The sequence below is a fragment of the Gadus chalcogrammus genome, chromosome 5 (assembly GCF_026213295.1).
Source record: "Gadus chalcogrammus isolate NIFS_2021 chromosome 5, NIFS_Gcha_1.0, whole genome shotgun sequence".
Lineage (NCBI taxonomy): Eukaryota > Metazoa > Chordata > Actinopteri > Gadiformes > Gadidae > Gadus > Gadus chalcogrammus.
This window is the reverse complement of record NC_079416.1, coordinates 14,370,020-14,394,928: the sequence shown is the minus strand read 5'-3', so window position 1 is coordinate 14,394,928 and position 24,909 is coordinate 14,370,020. Positions and strand designations below refer to the sequence as shown.

Sequence of the window (24,909 nt, the reverse complement as noted above, 5' to 3'; positions counted from 1 at the left end):
CAAATTTCAGACATCAGACTTTAGATCTTAATCGGATTTGTGAGACTCCCTGAAACTCTTTATAATAAGCACTTAAAAATGCTCCCTGATCCTGCCATCTTTCTATGGGAGCATTTTGGTGTATAGCTTGTAAAAATGAACGCTTTCAGTTTTCTAGCATTATCAATTCACAAAACAATCCATTGTTGAAGATCATACATTATACTTTCCATGAAATTCAAGCAGGTGTTGAACAGCTTTGAAACAGGTTTGAGGCTACGACCGGGCGAGGACCTGCTACCTAGGGTGAACTCCATCTGTAATTCAACTCAGTGATCATGGGGATGCATTCAATATGCATGTAGGACACACGGGATTTTTATAAAGTGGGTGTGGGCTCTGTGAACCCCTTTTAGTGTGAGAATACGAATGAATGAGTATTAAGCTGATGTATTTTACAGCTTAATACGGTTTTAGGAGTAGAACATAGATTGACACATGAATGTATCATATTAAAAGCAAATCTGTATCAAAAGGAAAACACCACTCAGAAAAACATATTACCCCCACTACAGCTTAGTAGCATCAAAACATCACTCAAAGTATTTTGGATTACCATTAAGCATAACCTGCCCCTCATAAGGTCATTCTGCAAATATATTGCCCTAAGAATTCATTGCTTTAATGTCATTGCTGAATCATGAAGGGCTTTCTTATCACTAACCAAGGCGTCTCATAACCAGTGTGTGCTTCGGGGAGCGAGCTCCGCCCGGACGCCAAGCGAGGCACAACTGAGATGCTTCTCAGTCAAATTGGGTTGATTTGGAGATTGATCTTTATCGTTTTAAAGACGAGTGTTTCAGGAACTCTGTATCTCATGAAGAAACTGAGCCGAATCACATTTAGACTGAGAGGCAAGCCTTTTATTAGGATTTTAGTTTTGAATTTGAGTATTCACTTTTAGGCAATATTAATAGTTCTTTATATTTGTTTATGTATTTGAGCGTCACCTCCTTTCCAAAATAATCAGTTGTCACCCTGTTCAATAAATCCATTTATGTGCTTTGCCTGAAACTGAACCAGTGAATGTATAGACACTTCAAACCTTCTCATCTCTTTTCAAAATACAAAAAAAAGATTTCATAATACATATTAAAAGCTTGATAAACACAAAGTGCACTGTGCCCCCCCCCCTGCTCTGTGTCCCAGCAGGAGGTCTGCAGAGCGGTCGGCCTTAAAGCACAACCCCCTCTGGGAGCATGGCCGTTGCCGTTGGATACATATCTCTAGCATGGGGGACAATCAAAACAAATGCAGAACGTTTCCCCTCAGCCCACAAATGTCAGTGAGTGGACGGGGTTATGTAACCCCGGCCGGCCTTCTCCCTGCCTGGTAGAACCAGGGGGGGGGGGGAGGGCACAAGGCTCGCTGCATGCTCCTTTAAGGTCCTCAAACCCCGCTCTCCCCCCCCCCCCCCCCCCCCCCTTACCTCACTCAGTTCCATGATGCCTCTGACCTTCAATAAAGGTGTGTGTGTGTGTGTGTGTCATTCTGACGGTAACAGGAGTGTTTGTTTTGGATTGCTTTGCATTGGCTGCTGCTTTTAGCTGTAAGGACTGAATAATAAATTAGAGGAAACATTTGATGCTATAAGCGGAGATCCTTTCAAAATCATTTGACAGAAGTTGACAGTGTCGGCTGTGAAGTGTTGGCTGTGAATAAAACCATGCATACTTAAAACAAGCGTATTTAAGCCATGCATCCTTAAACCATGTATACTTAAACCATGTCAACTTAAACCATGCATACTTAAACCATGTATACTTAAACCATGCATACTTAAACCATGCATACTTGATATCAGATGCATGCATATCAGATGGGACGTATATGCTGATGTGAATTGGAAAGGCCTAATTTTTCATGTTGAGGTTTTTTTTCTGGCAAGTTTTCTTTTGGCAAAGCTGATCTGCTGTTAGAATTTAATTTCTGACTTGCCTTTGGTTTGCTCAGATCAAACTTAATTGGTTTCTTCTGAGGAACTATTCAGAAAATGGGCGATTCATCCTGGTCATGGTAAAATCAATAAGGCAGCCATCCAACTCTGTGATTGCTAGCTCATGTCCTCCATTATGCATCTATTCGACAAATGAACAAAACTGAAAAACGGTTTATTAGTTAATCATTTACATGTCAAACCCACCTTCTGGAGCTGAACAAAACGCTTCCCTTTTGGGGTGTTCTGGATATAGTGTAATGGTGCTCCAGGGTCACAGAGCATTTATTTATTTATTTATGAATTATTGTAATGTGATGCATGTTTGGACCCATGCAGGGCCCATGCTGGGTGAGACAAGGTTCTCCAACGACTCTGTGGAACAGGGTGAGGCAAACATTCTGCCTGCCAAGAATGTGGGGAGAATAATCTCTGGCTGTGTCTCCTCTCTGTCTCTCTCTGCTGTCTGCATAGCAGCTCTGAGAGATCGAGAATCCCTGCTAGCAGCAGCACCATGGAAATGTCCATCAATATTCAATTTGACGTACCGTACTTTCTTTGGAAGACGGGTAATCACAGTGTGTGTGTGTGTGTGTGTGTGTGTGTGTGTGTGTGTTTGGTAGTATAAGGGTTATCACACACTGTGTCTTTTGTCTCTCCAAGCACTGGCGAACTGACCACGACTGGACCAGCAAGTTATGATTAAGGAAGGGATTTCGGGGGTTGGTTGGGTCACGTGTGTGTGTGTGTGTGTGTGTGTGTGTGTGTGTGTGTGTGTGTGTGTGTGTGTGTGTGTGTGTGTGTGTGTGTGTGTGTGTGTGTGTGTGTGTGTGTGTGTGTGTGTGTGTGTGTGTGTTTGTGTCGTTTGGTTGACTTGACTTTGTTTGAAACAACTTAGTATAATATGTAAACAAGGCACTTAATCTCACCCCTCTGCCACTTGTGACCGGACCAAACAGCCGTCGCTATGGCAACACATAGTTAAACCAGCGCCGCCCTCCTGGCCTGAGGCCAGCGGGTGCTGAGATGCGTGAGGGTCTGTACCGGACCACCCTGACGGTGTGGCGAGGATCTCTCTCACCGAGGGACTCATTGAACCTCGAGCCCGTCTGCTCTTCTGTCAGAGGTGAAGAGGTGTTGTAGGTTAGAAGGTTCTCTTTAGCGGGGGACAGGGGGACGGGGGGTGGAGGAGGAGAACCCGGGTCTGTCCCGGCGGGGTCGCCAGCCTTCTGGGCCTCGGTGACTGGGGGGCTATTTATAGCTGGTCTGCCTCGGGGCCTGGCGGGGATCTGAGATGCGGCGGAGAGAGAGAGGATGGAGGAGAACCACGAGGCCGTTTCAATTTGAACACTTGACGTGTGTGTGTGTGTCTGCTTGTGTTTTTGTCAATTTGTGAAGCCTAATTTTATACAGTGGAGGCGATGTTCATGTGTCAACGGGGGGACAAAAAAAGGTCATCCCAAAACAAGCAACAAATTGTAAATATGTAAAGAAGTGACACCTCGGATTTTGTCCCTTTAGCTGTTGTTCCTTTAGCTGTTCTGTCTCTAAGTCTCTTATCATTAAGATCATCGCTGTACATTATATGACCAGGCCGGAACACCATACTCTTTATTTAACAGATAAAATGTATAAATGGACTGTATATTTAAGCAATAGATCACGCCAGGCTGTGGTATGTGCTCATTATACCACTGTCACAGTGGTATAATGAGCACATGCCACTGACTGAAGTGATCTATTGCTTTTATACAATGGTTACTGTTATGGCGAAACGAAAGTCATAGACACACTACATTTAAAAAGAAACCAAGAAAGTCAAAATAGCCGTTTTTATTAAAGAATACAAAAAAGTAGTCCCTCCTGGCTGCCGCTATGCATCGACGGTCGCTATGCAACACACTTTAGCGTCCCTCCGAGAGAAGGCTCCGATAGAGCGGTTCGCCGGCAATTTATCCTATGGAGCAGTTCACTCGCCGTGTGCCTAAGCTTTTGTTAGTCTCTCCATCGCCTTGCTCACTCCCGGAGTAACAACATTTACACGCTCTCCATCATCCAACATATGTTTTACTTTGTAACTGTTTCTACTTCCAGGCGCGGAGTGATATGCAAACTTTCACAAAATGATCGGGCGTCATAGCAGTTGTGTATACGCTAATTATACAACAGTTGGGAACCAATCAGATCGCTGGATTTAGGTCCCCCATTGTATAAAATCTAATATATCGTCGGGAGCAGTTAGGCTCAGTGACACCTCGCCCCTCAGCTAGGAGGAGCCGGGGAATGATTAAACTTCTGGTTACCGGCCAGGGCCAACCCTATCTATCTCCTGAGCCACATTTGCACCCCCTGATCATTAAGATCAACGCTGTACTTTGTGTTCCTAGGCTGAAGCCAAAGAGCACAGAGCGACAACATACTCTCTATTTAACTGATCTAGCAAATGATTAAACTTCCTTGCAGAATTACATTCTCTATATTCAATTACAATTAGGACATTTAGCAGACGCTTTTATCCAAAGTGACTTACATCAGTCAATACACACATTGACACACCGACGGCAGAGTCAAACATGCAAGGCGACAGCCAGCTCGTCAGGAGCAGTTAGGGTTAAGTGTCTTGCTCAGGGACACATCATCAGCTAGGAGGAGCTGGGGATTTAACTAGCAACCTTTCGATAACACCTCCTGAGCTAAGCCAACCCTGAATTCATCCTCCATTTGTATCCCTCCCTCCCGCTCTCTCTCTCTCTCTCACTCCCTTCTCCCCCCCTCTGGTTCCTCTCTAAACCCTGTGAGCTCAACCCCCGTGCTTGGGGACAAACGTCTCCCAACATGCTGACTCCTGTCACGAGTGTTTAGATCCGCACAAGACGGGACCGAGAGTCGTACCGGTGTGCTTGCAGGCTGTTCCCATGCTCACAGCCAACATTTTCCCCAATATTATTAGAGTTATCCATACTATCATCGATGTCATGCGGCAAAACATTCGGAATATTTCAGATATTCACGGGTGAATATTTTTGTGTTCAGATCTTGTGAAAGAGACTGAGCGTTACTTTATTATTGTGAAACGCTTTATTGATCTCTCTCTCGCTTCCTCTTTGTCTTTCTTTTTCATTTGCGTGTGTGTGTTTGTTTGTTTGTGTGAGAGTGTGTTTGTGTGTGTGTATGTGTGTGTTAGTGTGTGTGCACATCACCACGCGCACGCTGCAGTTCAATTTATCTCGAAGCGATGCGGAACAGAGCAGCTGACAGAAACAACGCTCGCTGCTGGCACAGCCATGAGGATGTGGTGGAGATAGAAAACGAAACTGGGTTTCATTCCTTCCCCTCAGACTTATCTCTGATCCATCGCTGCACTTTCCCCTCCACTTCACCTTCATCAACATGTGGGCTGTCTGAGCGCTCTGATGCTGCTCCAGGAACCAGTTAGCCCAGATATCAGTCCCTATGCACACGATGCATATGGACTCTGGAAATGGTCAATATTGTTACATCAAAAGGTGCAGAAGGTCTGTGTTTTACTGCTATATGTTTAGTATGTGTCCCACTTGCACATATGTAAAGTGAGAGTTGCACCTTCTACAGAGGATAGGTTTGTCAGGATCAACACACACACACACACACACACACACACACACACACACACACACACACACACACACACACACACACACACACACACACACACACACACACACACACACACACACACACACACACACGCACCCTTGCTTCCTCCACCTCTACAGGGATCCATAAATGAGGAGGAAGGAAGAAAAGCTAATCTCTGACTTCCACTGCAACCACTGGATAATGACCTCCTCCAAGCTTCTCCTCACTGGCCTGTCTGTCTGTCCTACCTGTCTGTTTGTTGGTCTTGCTTCTTAAAGCCGGTGCCATCACTGGCTGGCACAAGGCCTCTAGCTTAGCCGCCCCGCAGGGTATAATCGTTAACCTACCCTGCTTACAGTTTTATATGATGTGTGTCTGTGTATATATAGATCGATCGTAGTTTTTCTGATGAATTCATTTTTCCAATTTCTAGCTTTCAAACAATGTTCATGTTCTGTTTTGGTCTCCATACTTTATATCAGATCATGTTTATAAGAAATAAAAGGAGACCATCTCTCTTTGGTCTTGTGTCTTTCATACCATTTTCTCGAGTGCCAGTATGCTGTAGAGATACTCCTCTCCATCCCCTTGTGCAGACGGGCTGCATGGTGAGGTGGAGTTTCTCACCCCTTCTGAAGCAATTAATGTGCTTCATAATGGTTCTTTCAGCTCATTTGACACAGTACACAGCGAGGGAAGGCAGCCAGAAGTTTAGTGTATGTATGTATGTGTGTGTGTGTGTGTGTGTGTGTGTGTGTGTGTGTGTGTGTGTGTGTGTGTGTGTGTGTGTGTGTGTGTGTGTGTGTGTGTGTGTGTGTGTGTGTGTGTGTGTGTGTGTGTGTGTTTTCATAATGGCGAGAGCTTCTCTCTATATACATAATAATGTGCATTCATGGTTATGGCGGTGTGAGAGTTTCCTCCGTGTGGTTTTCCTGTGGTGTTGGTCGCTTATCTTTCCTCTCGTCTGTACCTAAAGTGAGCGGCTGTGGCAGCACACATACCCACACACAATCTCTCTCTCCAGATATATTCTACTTGACCTCTTGTCCCTCAAACAATGCAGCGTCTAGCGGACACGCCCTTGAAAGCAGGGCTTCTGAAAGTCCTTCCTTCAGGAAGCCCTGCCACCCACATAATAGGACACAACCCACCTCACCGCAGGGCAGGCGCTAAGCTTACCAGTGATTCAATCGGATAAAAACAATGCTAGTTAGCATTTTCAACAGCTCGGGGCTACACACATGAAAGGATGTTTAATGAAAGGGTTATTATGTATGAAAATGAAATAGTTTAGATAGACAAATAATATCTATGTACTTAACATTTTTTTACTTTGAGTATGAAAGACCCGGCAGTTTTCTTTTATACCCTCACTGGCAGGGTGCTGCCCAGGCATGCCTGCCTCTCAGCCATTACTGTCGAATGATGCCCAGATTCCCCTTTGAGGAACCTCACACCCGACAGAAGGATGCTAAGTGAACAGCGAGCCAGGACGATTTGGTATGAGGATAGTTACAGCAGAAATGCGATCTGAAAGGAATGCTGTATCCCTTTTAACTGTAGAGACGACTCATGTCAGAACATGCTAATCGATAACGTAGTGTTTAGCGATCTGCATTCAGCTGGGTGTGGATCAGTTCCCAAGCTCGTCCTGAGTTAGCAAACTACTGCTTGTGGCTTCTGCCCCCATGCCTTGCTAAGCATGCCATCAAATAATCATGGGAAGCATTTGAATGTCCAGCAATGCCACTTTAACGTGTAGGTTGGATTATGACGTGAAGTTGGCGCTCCTTTTAATTTAAAGGTGCAGAATGTAGGATTAACTGGCATACCCCCCCCTCGCTTCCTTTCATGTGACGAAGGAGAAGCTACGGTGACCTGTAAGGTGGCAGTAGCTTCTCCAAATTGATTAACTCCAAATTGTATTAGTTATTTAGCTGACAAGTAGGATAGACATGTTAAAAATCGGACCACAAAAACACAACAATTCCTATTTTCACGGGATAATGCACTTATTAAAACATGAATTTGAATAGTATATTTCAGGAGACGCACTACAACAATATGAATCACCTAACATTGAGAACGATGACAGCAATGGAAAGAAACCGTAGCAACAGTAGAATCAGTGTGAAGACGAGTCATGAATGTGCTGCTGGCCCATGAGCCGAAAGTATCTCCTGCACGTGACTCCGGCCCCGTCCTCTCCATGTGACCCGCCGTCACCCTTGTGGAAAATACTTCCTGTTTCATGTTTCCCCCACAATGTTTACAAAGCAGACTGTGTGCACGGTGCTGATGTGTGTGTGCACGGTGCTGATGTGTGTGTGCACGGTGCTGATGTGTGTGTGCACGGTGCTGATGTGTGTGTGCACAATGCTGATGTGTGTGTGCACTGTGCCAATGTGTGTGTGTGTGTGTGCATGGTGCTGATGTGTGTGTGCACGGTGCTGATGTGTGTGTGCACGATGCTGATGTGTGTGTGCACGGTGCTGATGTGTGTGTGCACGGTGCTGATGTGTGTGTGCACGATGCTGATGTGTGTGTGCACTGTGCCAATGTGTGTGTGTGTGTGCACGATGCTGATGTGTGTGTGCACTGTGCCGATGTGTGTGTGTGTGTGTGTGTGGTGCATGTTGCACGGTGCACGGTGCATGGAGCTGGTGTGCACAGCGCTGACGTGCAGGGTGCTGATGTACGTGTGCACCGTGCTGATGTGCACGTGCTGATGTGCACCGTGCTGATGTGCAAGTGCTGATGTGCACGTGCTGATGTGCATGTGCTGATGTGCACGGTGCTAATGTGCACGCTGCTGATGTGCACGGCCCTGATGTGAACGGCCATGATGTGCACGGTGCTGACGTGCACAGTGCTGATGTGTGTGTGCATAGAGGTTACTGGTTCCAGTAGGGTTCTGGTTAGGGATGCAAACAATTAATCGATTATCGATTAATTGTCGATAAGAGATTACTCGATTAAAATAAATTACTTGCAATTAATCGCATTTTAACCCGTAATTCCCCAACCGTCCACGTGAGGGCTTACTTGACGCCAGACGTACTTGACGCACACGCGGGAACACAAGCGGGAACACAAGCAAAGCAGGGCCGTGTTCCAATACCAGTACTTCCATGAATATACTTAAAGGAAGTATACTATCCGCACTGGCTACTACGTACATTTTTCAGATGCTAGTGCTGTTCCAAATCGAGTACTCCGTGGTGCACTAACCGGAAATTACGATCACGACTGCCGCCGTGGCTCCTCCCCCGCAATAAACATCCCGCTTTGAACGGTGAACTCTTTACGCCTAGCAGCTATAAAAAGCTATAAAACTATAAAAACTACAAAATGACTATATTAATGCAGGCTATGTGGAAAATGCGCCGACTTTGGCTCAGCCTGGCTCCGCCTCTTCTGCTACGTAGCTAAGAAGGCTGCCGTTGAGTACGGGGAGTGTCCTTCGATCCACACTTCACGATTAGCCCGTTTTGAGTACGGCATCCGGGTCCTTGAAGTATACTTCTTTTCGCCGGATCTGAATTGGAGTACTGCGTACTCAAATTTTGGCTAGTAAGTACGGACAGTACGGGTATTGGAACACGGCAGGACGGAGTGCAGTATGGAGCCACTTTAAGTTGGTTAATGACGACAAAGACGCCAAATGCACAATATGTGGAAGTATTCTAAAGTACAACAACTAAACGACTTTGTTGAATTACCACCTAAATGTGTCACATTCAGAAGGAAATTCAGCTTCTCAGAAGAATTGCCGCTTATCAATTAATCGATCATCGATCGATAAGATGAAACAACTATCGATTAATGAATTACTCGATAATTTGCATCCCTAGTTCTGGTGCGTCAAATGTCCTCATACGGCGATATAACGTCACCGCATAACGAGCGATAGCAAGAAGTGCACCGTGTGCACCAGCCAGAGTTCTTCGGGTCGTTAACGTTCGCACAAACACTGTTTTCACCCTGGAATTTGTAGCCGTCCGAGCATCTGGGTTTCATTAGGCTGCTGCCTAACTCACCGTTCTGCACGGTCTACCAGGTAGGGTTTATCATTCAGTCCCTTGTTGTATTCCTTAAGTCTCCATGGGACTCCGTTGGAGAGACCATCATAAGGAAGGGCCTCCTACTGGATCGTCAGCGTTCTTTGCAGTCAGTATTTTCCATCAATATTCTCCGTCAATGTAAACACTGAGGGGGTGCAGCGCATATGCATCATATGCATATTTTTAAATAAAACCAATAGCATTTGGGGTGCCCGACTTGTAATGAAAGCTGAAAAAAGAGAATCTATGTTACTGGCTGATGCAGTGGAGCCAGTTACCCAGTGTGCTGCTGCCCCACCACTGGTTCATGAGGGGTAGCAGCGTGGAAACCCTTTTGGCTCACTACGGTTGCGATGAGGATAATGTGGATAATGTGTTTCCAAAGATACTGGCCACACATAACCACTTCCTTCGCCGGGGCACCGTCACCCCCCGCGGCACGGCTGGGTGATGACGCGTGAGTCCTGTTCACTCCCACGTGTCCCCGCCCTAGAAAGAGGCGGAGTGATTCCTTTAGTCTCACTGCGTGGCGTTGTTTTTTACTGATGTTGTAAGGCTGTCATTATCAAGATAGCGGACCCACACTTATCCATTAGTCAGAGCTAATCTCATTCCCTGCGATAGTTTATCGCAAAATAATAATAATTAAGGGAGAGTCTTTTTATTCAGGGACACTCCCTCAGATTGGCCTTGCAGTAGCCAATAGGTGGGCTCTCCCTCTCATTCACCTTCTCTCTATCGCTCACCCTTGACCAACTTTCTCCTGATATGAATCAACTCTATTTTGACCCGCCCCACATCCTGCATTGTGTCGCCTACTCGCCTATCAGCTCCTGATAGGCCGATACGTCTGCCAGTAGTCCTCCTCCCATCCCTCTGTACCTGCTGCAGGTGGACTTGTTGCTGAGCCAGAGGTTCACCCTCTGATAGGCCCATCCCGTCCTCCAGTAACACTCCTCCCCCTTCTGTGCTGCAGGTGAACTTCGTGGTGAGCCAGCTGTTCGCCCTGCTGACGGCCGTGTGGTTCCGTCTCTACCTCCACCCCAGCAAGACCAGCCCCTTCATCCGCCATGTGGTGGCCACCTTGCTGGGCTTCTACCTGGCCCTCTTCTGCTTCGGCTGGTGAGTCCACCCCAGCCGCGCGACGTCCCCCTGGTTATAGTGAACTAATGGTTGACCTTTTACACGTTTACCCCCGTTGGATCCATGAATGTTCAGAAAGGATTGGCACTGTGCCCTCATCCTGTCTCACACACAGTTAGTCAGGAGAAACGCACGCACGCACTCACGCAGACACACAGACACACAGACAAACAGACAGACACACAGACAGTCACCTGTAGTCAGGAGAACCCAGAATTTGAATTTGAATGGGCTGATGTTTTGCATACCAGCCCATGATGTATTTGACTTGTTTATTTATTTGGGACACGTCAAACTGCTCCTGCACTTCCACATCCGATAAACTACCGCCCAGCGGAGCAGAAGGGGTCGCTCCAGCAGATCTACAAACATGATGGTGTAGATGTGTGTTGCCACTGTCCCGTGGTGGTCATGTGATGGTTTCAGCATGAAGAACCATTAGGAGGGAGGTCATGTCCTGTTCATTCAAAACACTCTTCTGGTTCACTGATGCACACCTGTGTACTGGGACACAGGTGTGCTGTGTACTCTGCCAGGCTCCTCCTCTTCCCCTCACCTCCTCCCCCCCCCCGTGTTCACCTCACCCCTAATCACTTCATCATCATCCTGTGATAACCCTTCCAAAGTACTTGTGATAACGGGAAGGTAATTGATATCCAGTTGAAGAGGCATTGCCTGTAATGGTACAAGCTACCGTAAACTGATAAAGGGCCTCTCAAAGTGTTTGTGCGTGATATCATCTCCTGCCCACAGATCGATGGGAATGCTTTATTAGGTCAGAGCGGATTTGCCGCTGTCTGTAACTTGAGTCGCTGGATCACTTATCCCCATTTCGTCTGTTGTCCTATCATCGTGTTATTTGCTACACTGACTGGGATGAGACCAGCTGATCACACTCTCTCTCTCTCTCTCTCTGACTCCAGGGGCCTAAAGGGGCCCGTAGCCAGGTGTTTATGTTGACATCCCATGTGAACACAGATCACACCAATCCCCCCCAGAGAGAACCATCACTGTTCTCCTCATCTCCCATCAGCAGCCTGACACAAACTGGGCTTGTTTCAAGGAAATCCTTTTCAAACGTTCAAAATAAAAGTTTTGAGGTTATGCTATGGGATGAGTCATACATCTACTCTCTTCATTAGTCCACTCGTCTCTCTCATTCTATGAACATTATTCCAATCTCTTCCATTCGCTCTACTGTTCATGTCTGAACTAGCCGGCCTTCTTTCCCCTCATTCCTGCTCTTCATCATGACAACCCCTCTGCCCTTGGCCCCTCTATCCCTACACCCCAGCCCGCCCTGCCCCACAGTCTGCACCCTGAACCTAGATCCAGCTAACACACTGCGGCTCCTTCCCTTCCCTCAGCTCAGCTCAGCTCCCCTCCCCTCCCCTCCCCTCCCCTCCCCTCCCCTCCCCTCCCTTCCCCTTCCCATGCCTTCCCTCCCCTTCCCTCCCCTCTGTCTGAATATTGGTATAAGACCACACCACACAGCCTAGGCCCAAGTATGTAGAGAGAGCGAGAGAGGGGGGGAATAGACAAACATGGAGAGAGAGGGAGAGAAAGAGACAAGCACGCAGAGAGAGCGAGAGGGAGAGAGAGAGAGAGAGAGAGGCCTAGAGAGCAGAGTTGGAAGGCTTGCACGGACCCAGGTGACCGCATGCCTCCTAGATGCGGTGTAACTGACTAAAGAGACGAAGCACACACAGGGCTGCTGGAATCTGTGCTCTGACTGGCAGGACCTTTGCTAGGCTGCTCATAGGATACCACAGTTATGACCTCATGGAGCTGAGGGTCTCTCAGCCAATAAAGCGACAGAATTCTCACTGACTGAACCACTTACTTTATTGCTATTTAGACACCAAGCAAATGCTTTTATTCAAAGTGACTTACAGCGATGTTGGCGATTTGTTGTGTTGCTCAAGGGTGCCTAAATGTGGGCGGTCAAACCCGGAACCTTTCGGATGGAGGTCACCCTGGTACACACCCTGACCACCAGACAACCAATCATGTGGCTGTTATTCAAATATCTCTTCGTCTTCTTCCCTCCCAGGTACGCCCTCCACTTCCTGGTGCAGACCGGTCTGTCCTACAGCATCATGGTCTTCGCCAGCCTGGAACACATGCACAAGTAAGAGGGCCAGGAACACATGCACAAGTAAGAGGGCCTGGAATACATGTAAGAGGGCATGTAAATGCCATGCAAAGTAGTTAGTGCCTGCGGCTCTCAGACTAAACCGTCACAAGTAGGTAAATACCCAGTAGTCGTGTAGCAGAGGTTTAGCATTACAAGAGATGATCACGCTATACTTTTAATGGCAGAACCAGGGAGGCGTTCTGTGAGGCATAGAAGAATCGTGTCCTTAATGTGTCTGATGTTTATTTATTTCCACCAAGCATTGTTAAGAGTCGTTAGCTCGGGACGCTCCAAAGGCCCAAAATAGAGCGAGGGAGAGAGGTGATTTATAGGTCACATGACCACTGTGGAACGAGGGGCCGAGCCTGGGGTTCCTGCTTTACATCCAGCGCACGCAGCCAACAGCACCCAGGGCATGCAGCCCCCCCCCACCGCTGAGGGCTCAGCACCGGCCGGAGATGCGGTGCAGCCAGGCCGTCTCCGCGGCGACCAAGGGAGCCGCGGGGCCGTCTTCCTGTCCTTGAACCAACACAACGAGTGTTGTGGCGGTCTGAGGACAGGCTGAGTCACAGAGCCAACGATTCGCTGCCGAAGTCCCCCCCCCCCCCCAGACATCTATCTGTGACCACGGCTAGACCGCCCTCACGCACACACGAGCAGCACGGACCTGTGCATGCACATGCGTATACAAACACACACCCACATGCACACCCACCCACACAGGCTGTATTCGTTAGATGAGCAGGTGTAAACATGGAAAGCTGCCCTCAGGGCAAAACGCTCCAAAGTAGCGCCATCAATTATTCATTATTCAGAAGCAATTCTACTGGGCTCAGAAATAAAGTAAACATTCAAAGTGTTCAGCGACCCACGTCATACACAGCCAGCTAGCATGTTTCTGACCTCTGTGTGGCCTTGTAGGGCATTAGCACAATGCCAACCCCCACAGTCTATTCAGGGATCCAAGGCTTCACGCTGATTAAAGAGTAGAGTCGTTAGGAGGAGCGTCCCTAAAGGACCGCCATTACCTGATGTATAGGGCTTGACCCCCCCTAACAACGTCAGGGTCATTCAGAGGTCAGGGAAGGGGTCATGTGGACCTGGAAAGCTTGACCTTACAACCACGTCAGGGTCAGAGGTCAGGGCTGGGGTCGCAGTGACCTCGACAGCTTAACACTGAAAATGGTCCCGGGCATTCTGTCCTGTGTACCTTGTGGGCGGTGTACCTTGTGGGTGGTGTACCTTGTGGGCAATGTAACTTGTAGGCAGTGTAACTTGTGGGCGGTGTACCTAGTGAGCTATCCTTTGGGCGGTGTAACTTGTATGCGTTGGAACTTGTAATTTGTAAGGAGTGTAACTTGTGGGTGGTGTACCTTGTAGTGATGCAACTTGTAAGGAGTGTAACTTGTGGGTGGTGTACCTTGTAGTGATGCAACTTGTAAGGAGTGTAACTTGTGGGCGGTGTACCTTGTAGTGATGCAACTTGTAAGGAGTGTAACTTGTGGGCGCTGACCCTTGGGAGCTGTGTTTTTGGGCCGTAAAACCTTGTAGTCGTTGTAACTTGTAATTTGTGGGCGGTGTAACTTGTGGGCGCTGCGAGGGCATAAGTTCCAGTGTACAGCTGACCTTTGACCTGGAACGATGATGTGCTGCTCAATAAGGGCTCAACATGTTTCAGTGTGTCTTTACTGTTACCTGTTCTCTACATCATGGAGAGCCCAGGCTATGTACATATCAATCCTAATGGCGTTGATGCAACTTGCTTGTTGTAATTCAGTACCATAGAACGTGCGCACACCCCTGTACACACACACACACACACACACACACACACACACACACACACACACACACACACACACACACACACACACACACACACACACACACACACACACACACACACACACACACACACTAGTCCAGGTGTGTGTGCTTTACCTTTACCTTTCCACAGTACCAGGGTGGTGAGTGATTTGCTGAGTGTTTTGTTTATGCTGAACGGTATGGGCCGGTGGGGCTGGAGGTAAACGGGAGGTCTTTGTTCCGCGGCCCGGGTCAGGTTTCGTGTCTTTCATACGGGGAGCTTCAATCCTCCCTCTTTCTCACTCGTTCTCACACTTTTATCCCGTTGTCCTTGTTCCTCTGCCGTGCCTCCCTGTGGCTGAGAGTGGGCGGGGTGGGCCCTTGTGGTTGGGGGAAAGGCCCCTGTGGGTGGGGGGGGGGGGGTGGCCCGTGGGTGGAAACATGGACAGGGAACAGGCTATTCTAGAAAGGTTGGCGTTAGTATGACTAGTAGTATGATATTTGCTATTTACACAAACCAATATTTACCTCTACCTTGCCTCCTGTCTGCAAAAAACTCTCCCACAGCCTGACCTCTGACCTAATTTAGCGGCAGGCTCCATGTGAGGCCACCACATCCCTGCTTGAATTGAAGATGACAGTTCAGACCCAAGTACGTACATACATACGTATGTACATACGTATGTACGTGTACAGGCAGACTTCAGCAGGCGGTAGCTTTAAATGCAATAATAATACTACAGCAAGATCACACACAAACACAGACAGACAGACAGACAGACAGGCAGACACCCCTGAGTATATAAAAGTAAGCAGGAGCCTCATGGAGGTTGGGCATGAGGAGACTGAGCAGCCCACTCCCCTTACAGCCCACATTCAGCTCACAGCTCACAGCGTTGAGCCAACAGGGCGCTGGAGCAGAATTCCACGGCTGTCGAAGTGGCGTGCAGCTGTTACCAGATGTTCCCTACTCGCTCGGAGCTCGGCGAGAGCGGCCTCTGGCGTCTGAAAACTCTTGGATTTTTCGTTAAGGAGCACACAACATTTTAGGCTATTTACAGAAATTCTTATTTATTGTTGTCATGAGAGAGTAACAGGGGCTTGACATTCTGATATACACACAGATATACACACACACAAACACACACTCAATTCAGCAAATTGACGCTGGCCTGACTGGACTATTCTGTGGGTTCTATAAAACCATTGAAAGTCAAACCCATGCGTTGAGAATAAAATGCATCCATTCATTCATTCTCTCTCCAGTCCCGGAGACAGCCCAGCTATCTGCTGTGCTTCGGCCCCCACAAGCCCCTCCGGTGGCTGCCTGCCCTCGGAGGGATGCTAGCAGTGAGTGCTAGCATCAGGACCCAACGGTCCGATCTCCCTTCTGTCTCCCCATCGTCTCCCCACCGTCTCCCCGCCGTCTCCCCATCCTCTCCCAATCCCCTCCCCCTCAGTCTCCCTCTCTACTCCCCCATCCTCTCCCTCTCGTCTCCTGACAGAGACACTCTGGCGTCCTTTGGCCCTCCTTCTGGTCTGGCAGACGACCGGCCCCCTTCCCGCCTCTCGCTCCTCAGGGGCCGCCAGCACCGGCCAGCTGCCGACACCAGGGGCCCTTTTGTTCGACAGCAGAAGAGGCCCCGGCCTGTTCTCTGAGAGATGAGGGGGCCGGGGGGGAGGAATGAGGAGACACACAACAACGACATGGCAGACATTCTCTCAGACAAACTCGGATCCGGGTTCAGGACTTTGCTCACTGTCACATCGTGTCGCTCCCTTGCTCGCTCACAACAGCCCCTACGTTCAGACGATCACACACTAACCAACATACTCACGTGTCCAGGCTTTATGCCGCAGATAACGGATGGCCTCTTGAGGGGGCCGTACTCATCCCCCCGCTCCGTTCTCTTCCCTCTCCCCAGGTACTGCTTCGTGACGGCACTGGGCTACCTCAGCTTCTGTCAGATAACGCGGGTCTACGTCTTCGACTACGGCATGTACTCTGCAGACTTCACGGGGTGAGCAGGTCCTGCCGGTCTTGTGTTCTTGTAGCTCTACGTAGTACTGTGATACTATTTAAGCTGAGTAAACACATCACACAGTCTAAAGGCACATTCATACTGACCAACTTTCTCCTGGCAGACTGAGTAAGATGGAGCCCCCATCCCGGGGGTTAGGGGTGCATGGCCAGCCGTTGCCCAGCAACCAGATGCAGCACCAAACTCCTTCTGAGCCAAATTAGAACTGTGTGGAGCGAGACCCCAGGTCCTTCCACCGCAGAATAGATTGGATCATAGGAAACACAACTATCGTACTGTAAAGGTCCGGCCATTCTGTTTCCTCCTAGTCAGATCCTCACTTGAGTGAGGATCTGGGTTTAGGATACTAGTATATATCAGGAGCTGGATCAGACTTCAGAGAACCGTTTATGATGTTCATTTGATGGTTGGGGTGTTCATCAGTTATAATAATTAATTGACATGCTCTGTGTTTCCGTCCTAGGCCCATGATGGTCATCACTCAGAAGATCACCAGCCTTGCGTTTGAAATCCACGATGGTGAGCCTCCCGCACGCGTCTTAAGTCCCCCAAGTGTCTGGCACTCATGTGGTTTAACGTTTGACCTACTAACCTGCTGCTGTGGTTAGTACGCAAGTTGTTTCAGTTAAGAAGACGACAGAAAGGTTGAGACGAAGACCTGGCCTAAAACATCCCTGCCCCCTACTCTAACTACCCCTAGTTTAACTACCCCTAATGTACCGTAGTGTATCTACCCCTAGAGTAACTACTCCTAATGTACTGTAGTGTATCTACCCCTAGTGTCACTACCCCTAGTGTACTGTAGTGTATCTACCCCTAGTGTCACTACCCCTAGTGTACTGTAGTGTATCTACCCCTAGTGTAACTACCCCTAGTGTACTGCAGTGTAACTACCCCTAATGTACCGTAGTGTATCTACCCCTAGAGTAACTATTCCTAATGTACTGTAGTGTAACTACCCCTAGTGTATCTACCCCTAGTGTAACTACCCCTAGTGTAACTGCCCCTAATGCACCGTAGTGTATGTACCCCTACTGTAACTACCCCTAGTCAGTGTAACTACCGTAGTGTATCTACCCTAGTGTAACTACCCCTAATGTACCGTAGTGTATCTACCCTAGTGTAACTACCCCTAATGTACCGTAGTGTATCTACCCTAGTGTAACTACCCCTAATGTACCGTAGTGTATCTACCCTAGTGTAACTACCCCTAATGTACCGTAGTGTATCTACCCTAGTGTAACTACCCCTAATGTACCGTAGTGTATCTACCCCTAGAGTAACTACCCCTAATGTACCGTAGTGTATCTACCCCTAATGTACCGTAGTGTATCTACCCTAGTGTAACTACCCCTAATGTACCGTAGTGTATCTACCCCTAGTGTAATTAGGGTAGGGCAGTTGCCAGCCCTATGTTGCCCCTCTAGGTCTGCTTGTTTAAACTCTTGTTGACCATGTCTCTGCAAAGACACCAACAACTTCCACTCTGGTGACTACTTTGAGAAGGGCTACTAGTGTTGTGACGAGGATCTGCCCAATCGAATGACATGGACACGTGATCCAGTCGTGTCCCATCGTTCCCATTACTTTATTTTATCCTGCCACTCCTCTTAAAGGGGCAGCGCTCCCCGAGAGGGGAGGGGGGAGGCTGCTGGGACACGCCCTCATTCTCTGAATCACAATCACCCATTGATTGATGCCCAACAATACACCGTCTGATATGTATGTACTTAATGTATGCACTATCACATTACAGAAGGATTAGTGAGACATAAACAGGAACATCACAAATACACACACACACACACACACACACACACACACACACACACACACACACACACACACACACACACACACACACGTATACACACACACACACACACACACACACACACACACACACACACACACACACACACACACACACACACACACACACACACACACACACACACACACACACACACACACACACACACACACACACTTGATAGTGACCAATGAGGCTGGCTCCTGGGCCAGAAGGAGATTTAGCCACTTGCTCTAAATCACATTCTCTGCTCAGAAAGAATAAGCAGCGTGCGATGTGCTCCTGGAACCAAGCGCCCATTCATACAGAGACCTGACGCTCAGTAATGACCATTTACCCCTAAGCCAACTATTCACTTCTACAATACGCTGCATAAGGAGTTTGAAATTAAATTGTGCATGCAATTATTATGCTAAAAGGTGTGAGTCTCTCTGACATTGGTTTCACTGATGAGTGTCTACTGCTTACGTAGTAATAAATGGTGAATATACCAGCCCTGAGTTGTAGCTAATATACTGGAACATAGCTGTAACCATCACTGAGTCATCGGAGTAGGGTGTGAATACGGCGTGTTAAAGCTTTAGAGCTTTTCAAGTCTTCTCCAAACTAAGAGGCTTTTCTCACACGAGTTTGAGTGTGTATGTTTGAGGGAGTCGTTGATGTTCAGATGAGCTGATCATTGTCGTCCTAATACTCAGGCCCTATGCAAACAGAGACACCTTTAGAGTAGGACACTCGCAGGAACCCCTGATGTTTTATTACTTAGCACTCTGTCTCTCTCTGCCTGTCTTTCTGCCTGTCTCTCTGTCTAGGTCTGGCCAAGCGAGAGGACCAACTCAAGCCCAGTCAGAAATACCTAGCTGTCAGGTATGTGACTCAGGTATGTGTTTTTAACTACACCAGCAGACTGTTGTAGCTCTAAAACAAAATGTATCGAAATCTGCCCCCTGTCTCCTACCCATAATGCAACAGACCGGGCGGGGGGGGGGGGGGGGTTGTGTGATTGTTGTGTGGTTCTGGGGGTCTCAAGACACACGTTTCTGCTGCCCACCATAGAGTCCGGAGGACAATGGTTTATTTTATCCGGCTCGGGCCCGGGTGTGGCCCCGGTGTAGTCCTGGTTCCGGCTGCAGTTCAAGCCTCAGTCCGGGATCCGGTTTGACCTCGGTTTGGGACCCGTTTTGCCATCGGTGCAGGCAGCGCTCGCGTAGTGTATGGGGGGCCCTGAGACCTAACTCGGCGATAACGTTGGCAACCGCCAATGGGAAGAAACCAAAGACCGCTCCTCGTAAAAATATACAAAAAGTTAAATACACATTAAGGATTAGAGACTGAAGGAGAGACGGTTGTAGTCCAGCTGTGTTTGCTCCGTTACCATGGCAGCGGTGCATGTCAACAGCTGCTCTCACTAATGAAGGCGGAAAGCCAAAAGCCGAATGGTTGTCAGGTGATGAGCACGGCTGACCATCACATGACAACCGCTGGGAGTGTCCGCTTATTACCCCGGCCTGAGCACCTAGCCGTGGGGCACTAGGACCCTGGGCGCGATCCGCTGGAAAGGGTCACAGCAGTTAGAGAAAGAGAAGCCATCCCCACGAGAGTCCTGGCCCTGCGTGAGAGTTCAGTAGCACAGTGCGGCAGGAAATGAGGGAGGCTGCTGGTCTCCAGGGTCCCAGGGTCCGGCAGGCGTGATGAGCTCCAGAGTGTACGCCACAGCCTCAGTAAAGGCACTCAGGCTAACTAGCTTAACACTGCTACCTCATCAACACGATAAAGGGGAATACAACCGCATATAACTGATCAGGGCATGTTGCAAGAAATTAGGATTGTCAAAATGCGTCCCTTTGGACTTGCAAATGATTCCACATGGTATGTTTTATTAATACAAGCCCTTTGAGACTGTACCTGTGATTAAGGGCAATACAAATGCATTTAATTGAATGGAATTACATGTTATGATGATAAACAAGAGATTTTCCTCTGTGTGGTGGTCCGTGTGTTGCCATGGTATCAGTGTGTGTGTCATGTATCAGCGGCTTGGCACGCGAGGGGATATTACCCCAAGGGGGTAATATCCCAAGGGGGTAATATCCCCCGTCTACACGGAGCCGTCTCTTTGTTCACTGGAGAAGGCAGGGCTGCGCACGGAGAGTAGACCTCTTAAGAATGTTTTTATTTATTTATGATTAAAGAGACTTGCATGCAAGAATGAGTATACATCTGAGTGCAGTTTACATCTCAGTGTAGTGTAAAACTGCGATTAACTATTTACAAGTGCAAAATAACAACAACATATTCTTTATTTTGCTGACCACTTGTTTTTTATCCCGACAAAAGCCTCTTAAGGAAAGCTCCCTCTGCGTCTTTCTCGTAGTTCGCACCATCTTTCCCCGTCGTTTAATGCGACTGCATCTTCTTCTCTCCCATATTTCACTGTCTCTCCAGTTAGAACTACTCACGTTAATATTGCTGCGTTGTCTCTGTCTGGACAACGCATCAACACCTCTACTCAAGTCCCGCCCCTGGAATCGCGGAGCCGTCTAATTGCATTTACATACAAAATATATCGCCAATGTGTGAAGGATCCGGGAGGGTAAATTGGGGTGCGAGCTCAAGCCGGCAATTTACCTCGAGCAGTGTAAACGAGCGGCAATGCCATGCCGGGAAAGGCGTGCATAAGACGGGCATATTTGGACTGTGTAAAAACTGTGTCTGTGCTCCGCTGTGTGTGTGTCACGTATCAGCCTCCTGTGTCTGTGCTCCACTGTGTGTGTGTGTGTCATGTATCAGCCTCCTGTGTCTGTGCTCCGCTGTGTGTTTGTGTTTGTGTCATGTATCCGCCTCCTGTGTCTGTGCTCCGCTGTTTGTGTGTGTTTTTGTCATGTATAAGCCTCTTGTGTCTGTGCTCCACTGTGTGTGTGTGTGTCATGTATCAGCCTCCTGTGTCTGTGCTCCACTGTGTGTCTGTCATGTATCAGCCTCCTGTGTCTGTGCTCCACTGTGTGTGTGTGTGTCATGTATCAGCCTCCTGTGTCTGTGCTCCTCTGTGTGTGTGTGTGTGTGTGTGTGTGTGTGTGTGTGTGTCATGTATTAGCCTCCTGTGTCTGTGCTCCTCTGTGTGTGTGTGTGTGTGTGTGTGTGTGTGTGTGTGTGTGTGTGTGTGTGTGTGTGTGTGTGTGTGTGTCATGTATCAGCCTCCTGTGTCTGTACTCCACTGTGTGTGTGTGTGTGTGTGTGTCATGTATCAGCCTCTTGTGTCTGTGCTCCACTGTGCTCTCAGGCGGATGCCCAGCCTGTTGGAGTACCTGAGCTACAACTGTAACTTCATGAGCATCCTGGCGGGCCCCGCCTGCTCCTACAACGACTACATGGCCTTCATCGAGGGCAGCGGGTACCACTGCCACGGGGAGCTGGCCAACGGCAAGGAGAACGGGAAGGTCAAGCTCAGCGAGCCCTCGCCCAAGGTACGTCTGCTGTAGAACCATCTCATCTCTGCCCAACCGCTTTCTCCCCCCATTGTAGCGGCTAATCTGGGATCCATACGTCCCTACTCTATAGCAGACTATCCACAGCCCACTGTGGTGTCTAATCTGGGATCCATACGTCCCTACTCTATAGCAGACTATCCACAGCCCACTGTGGTGTCTAATCTGGGATCCATACGTCCCTACTCTATAGCAGACTATCCACAGCCCACTGTGGTGTCTAATCTCGGATCCATACGTCCCTACTCTATAGCAGACTCTTTCTCACCCCATGGTACATGATATTGAAGGAAGAAACTCTTTGTTATAGAGGTCTTTTTGAATCAATTTGCATTTGGAGGTGAGAGTTTAACCTATAAATAAATGCAAGCACATGCACGCAAACACACGCACGCACGGACGCATCTACACACACGCAAAGTGGGACAATGTGAATCGTGTTTGAATAGAAACATGTCATTACTGAGGGCATTTGAAGGGTTGCAGCAATTATATGAACAATCTCATCAAAATATATCAAGTTTCACTAATGCTCGTAGCTGCAAACTAGTCACTTTTCCCTCTCATATCGTAAAGATATATATAGAAGGGAGGTACGATATATGATATTGAAAGCTCTATGTTAATGCACTACCACGACTCCTAGTTTAAAGTGATGACCGGTGGCTGGGAGTGCTGTAGTACTCTTAATAATAATAATAGTAAATAGGTAGAGCCGTGTCGAGTTCTGCCTGGGGGACAAACGTGGTGATAAGATATTTAATCCTGGAACAATGTCTACAGTGGTTGCTATGTAATAAGCTTGTATTCCAACCCTGAGAGAGGAGAGGGGTGAAGGGGTTAATCCCCCTCACTTCTGTCCAATTAAAATCACGGCAGGATTTAAGTGGGGCGAGGGACAAAGAGAAAGTTGTCATTGTATTGTGAGGCACACACGATGAGTCAGCATTAAGAGAAGTTACCTAATGAGCTACTACACACGATGAGTCAGCCTTAAGACTAGTTACTTGATGAGCTTATAAACACGATAAGTCAGCATTAAGAAAAGTTAATTGATGAGCCAATACACACGATGATTCAGCATTAAAACGTGTTACATGATGAGGTAATACACACGATGAGTCAGCATCAAGACCGGTTAATTGATGAGCTAATACATACGATGAGCCAGCATTAAGACAAGTTAATTGACGATGAATCAGCATTAAGACGAGTTAATTGATGAGCTAATACACACGATGATTAAACTCTAAGACAAGTTAAATGATTCATCTTTCTATCAAAGGTCTCATTCAGACGGTTTTAAGAAACGATAATAAACATACAAAATAATATAATTTCATCGAGGCAACATCGCAAAACCACAGTGTCACGTGTTTCTGATTTCTACAAATAACACTGATACAAACAAACGTGTGAATGACTGAACGCACAGAAACTTCCAGGGTTATGGAGGATCAACCTGGTGGATCAGCTAGTGGCTTTTTACAGACTTCTCTGACCAACTACTAAATCATTAATAATCACCATAATCAATAACAGTCATTTGAACTTTACTGAAACTCTGTATTAAAGCCCCACTATTTCTGCTCCTCGTCTCCTCTTCTACTGGTCTCCTGGTCTCCTTGTGTCCTCCTCTGCTGGTCAACTCATCTCTTCATCTCCTGGTCTCCTGGTCTCCTCCCCCTCTCTCCCCCTGTCTCCCCGTCCTCCCCCCCCCTCCCCGTCTCCCCGCAGAACGACGTGCTCTCCAAGCTGGTCACGTGCGGCGTCTCGCTGGGCGTGTACCTGGCTCTGTGCAAGGTGATGCCGGTGGAGCGGTCGGTGGAGCCCTCCTTCGTCGCCAGCACCCCCTTCTACCAGCAGGTCCTCTACCTGTACCTGGCCATGCTGGCTCTCCGGCCCAAGTACTACTTCGTCTGGACTCTAGGTGGGGCTGCTGCAACACGTCACACCACCAACACTGAGGGTCCTACCAAATAGTATTTAGTGATGAAATAATGATATATCGTTTTCCACTAAGTGATGTTGTGATAATCATTATAAGTTTTTATTATTGATTCATTGATTTCGTCCGTTCTTTTTTGTGAGGAAAAATGAATTGTGTTTATGACCAGTAAACTGATGTGTGATACGGTGCCATCTAGTGGCTATTAGCGGTACACTTCTGCCATACACGTGCGGTCCGGTGGCCATCCTTCATACATTTCACAGATTTCTTTCTCAGGTTCACCCCAATAAGATGAGATGAATGTTATATTATGTTCAGAGGTCACCTAGAGCCTCTGCCCCACACCCCTCTGACACACTTATTGTATGTTGTACGTCCTGGCACTTGAAAATAGTACTTAGCAATGTGTAGCATCTTACCCTAGCTCTCTTTGTTGTATACAGGGAATGGGTTGACCTTACTATTGTTAGTACTTGGCACATGGTTCTATTAACATCCTAACTGTACCGAGAGTCATACATTGTTATATATATATATATATATATATATATATATATATATATATATATATATATATATATATATATTATATATATATATTGCAAGTTGCTTTGGATAAAAACGTCTGCTAACTCCCCTGAATGTAAATGTAATGTTATTTTCAGCGGATGCCATCAACAACGCCGCAGGGTTCGGCTTCAACGGATACCGAAAGGACGGGTCCTCGCGCTGGGACCGCGTCTCCAACCTCAACATCCTGGAGATCGAGGTAGGGGGCGCTGTGCTGCGCCCTGACGCCATGCTGTGATCATCGACCCCTCGTTCTCAGTCTGACTCTCGGTCTAACATCATCCTCATGCTTGTCCTTTCAGTTC

The 24,909-nt window shown here is 47.8% G+C and overlaps 1 protein-coding gene across 2 annotated transcripts in view; it reads left to right on the top strand.

Annotated features, from left to right (window-relative positions):
• The window catches only part of LOC130382581 (lysophospholipid acyltransferase 2-like), a 35,947-nt gene that overhangs the window by 5,553 nt on the left and 5,485 nt on the right, over nucleotides 1–24,909 (top strand). Inside the window, exons 2-10 of one of the 2 annotated variants that reach the window (XM_056590413.1) lie at nucleotides 10,634–10,779; nucleotides 12,854–12,931; nucleotides 16,669–16,764; nucleotides 17,249–17,304; nucleotides 19,411–19,465; nucleotides 21,879–22,062; nucleotides 23,821–24,013; nucleotides 24,700–24,803; nucleotides 24,907–24,909. The exon at nucleotides 24,907–24,909 is cut by the window's right edge and continues 62 nt beyond it. In XM_056590413.1, coding sequence (XP_056446388.1) covers nucleotides 10,634–10,779; nucleotides 12,854–12,931; nucleotides 16,669–16,764; nucleotides 17,249–17,304; nucleotides 19,411–19,465; nucleotides 21,879–22,062; nucleotides 23,821–24,013; nucleotides 24,700–24,803; nucleotides 24,907–24,909 — 915 coding nt within the window. Of the gene's footprint in view, nucleotides 1–10,633; nucleotides 10,780–12,853; nucleotides 12,959–16,668; nucleotides 16,765–17,248; nucleotides 17,305–19,410; nucleotides 19,466–21,878; nucleotides 22,063–23,820; nucleotides 24,014–24,699; nucleotides 24,804–24,906 lie in introns of those variants that run through there. The other variant, XM_056590414.1, reaches the window with a different exon arrangement.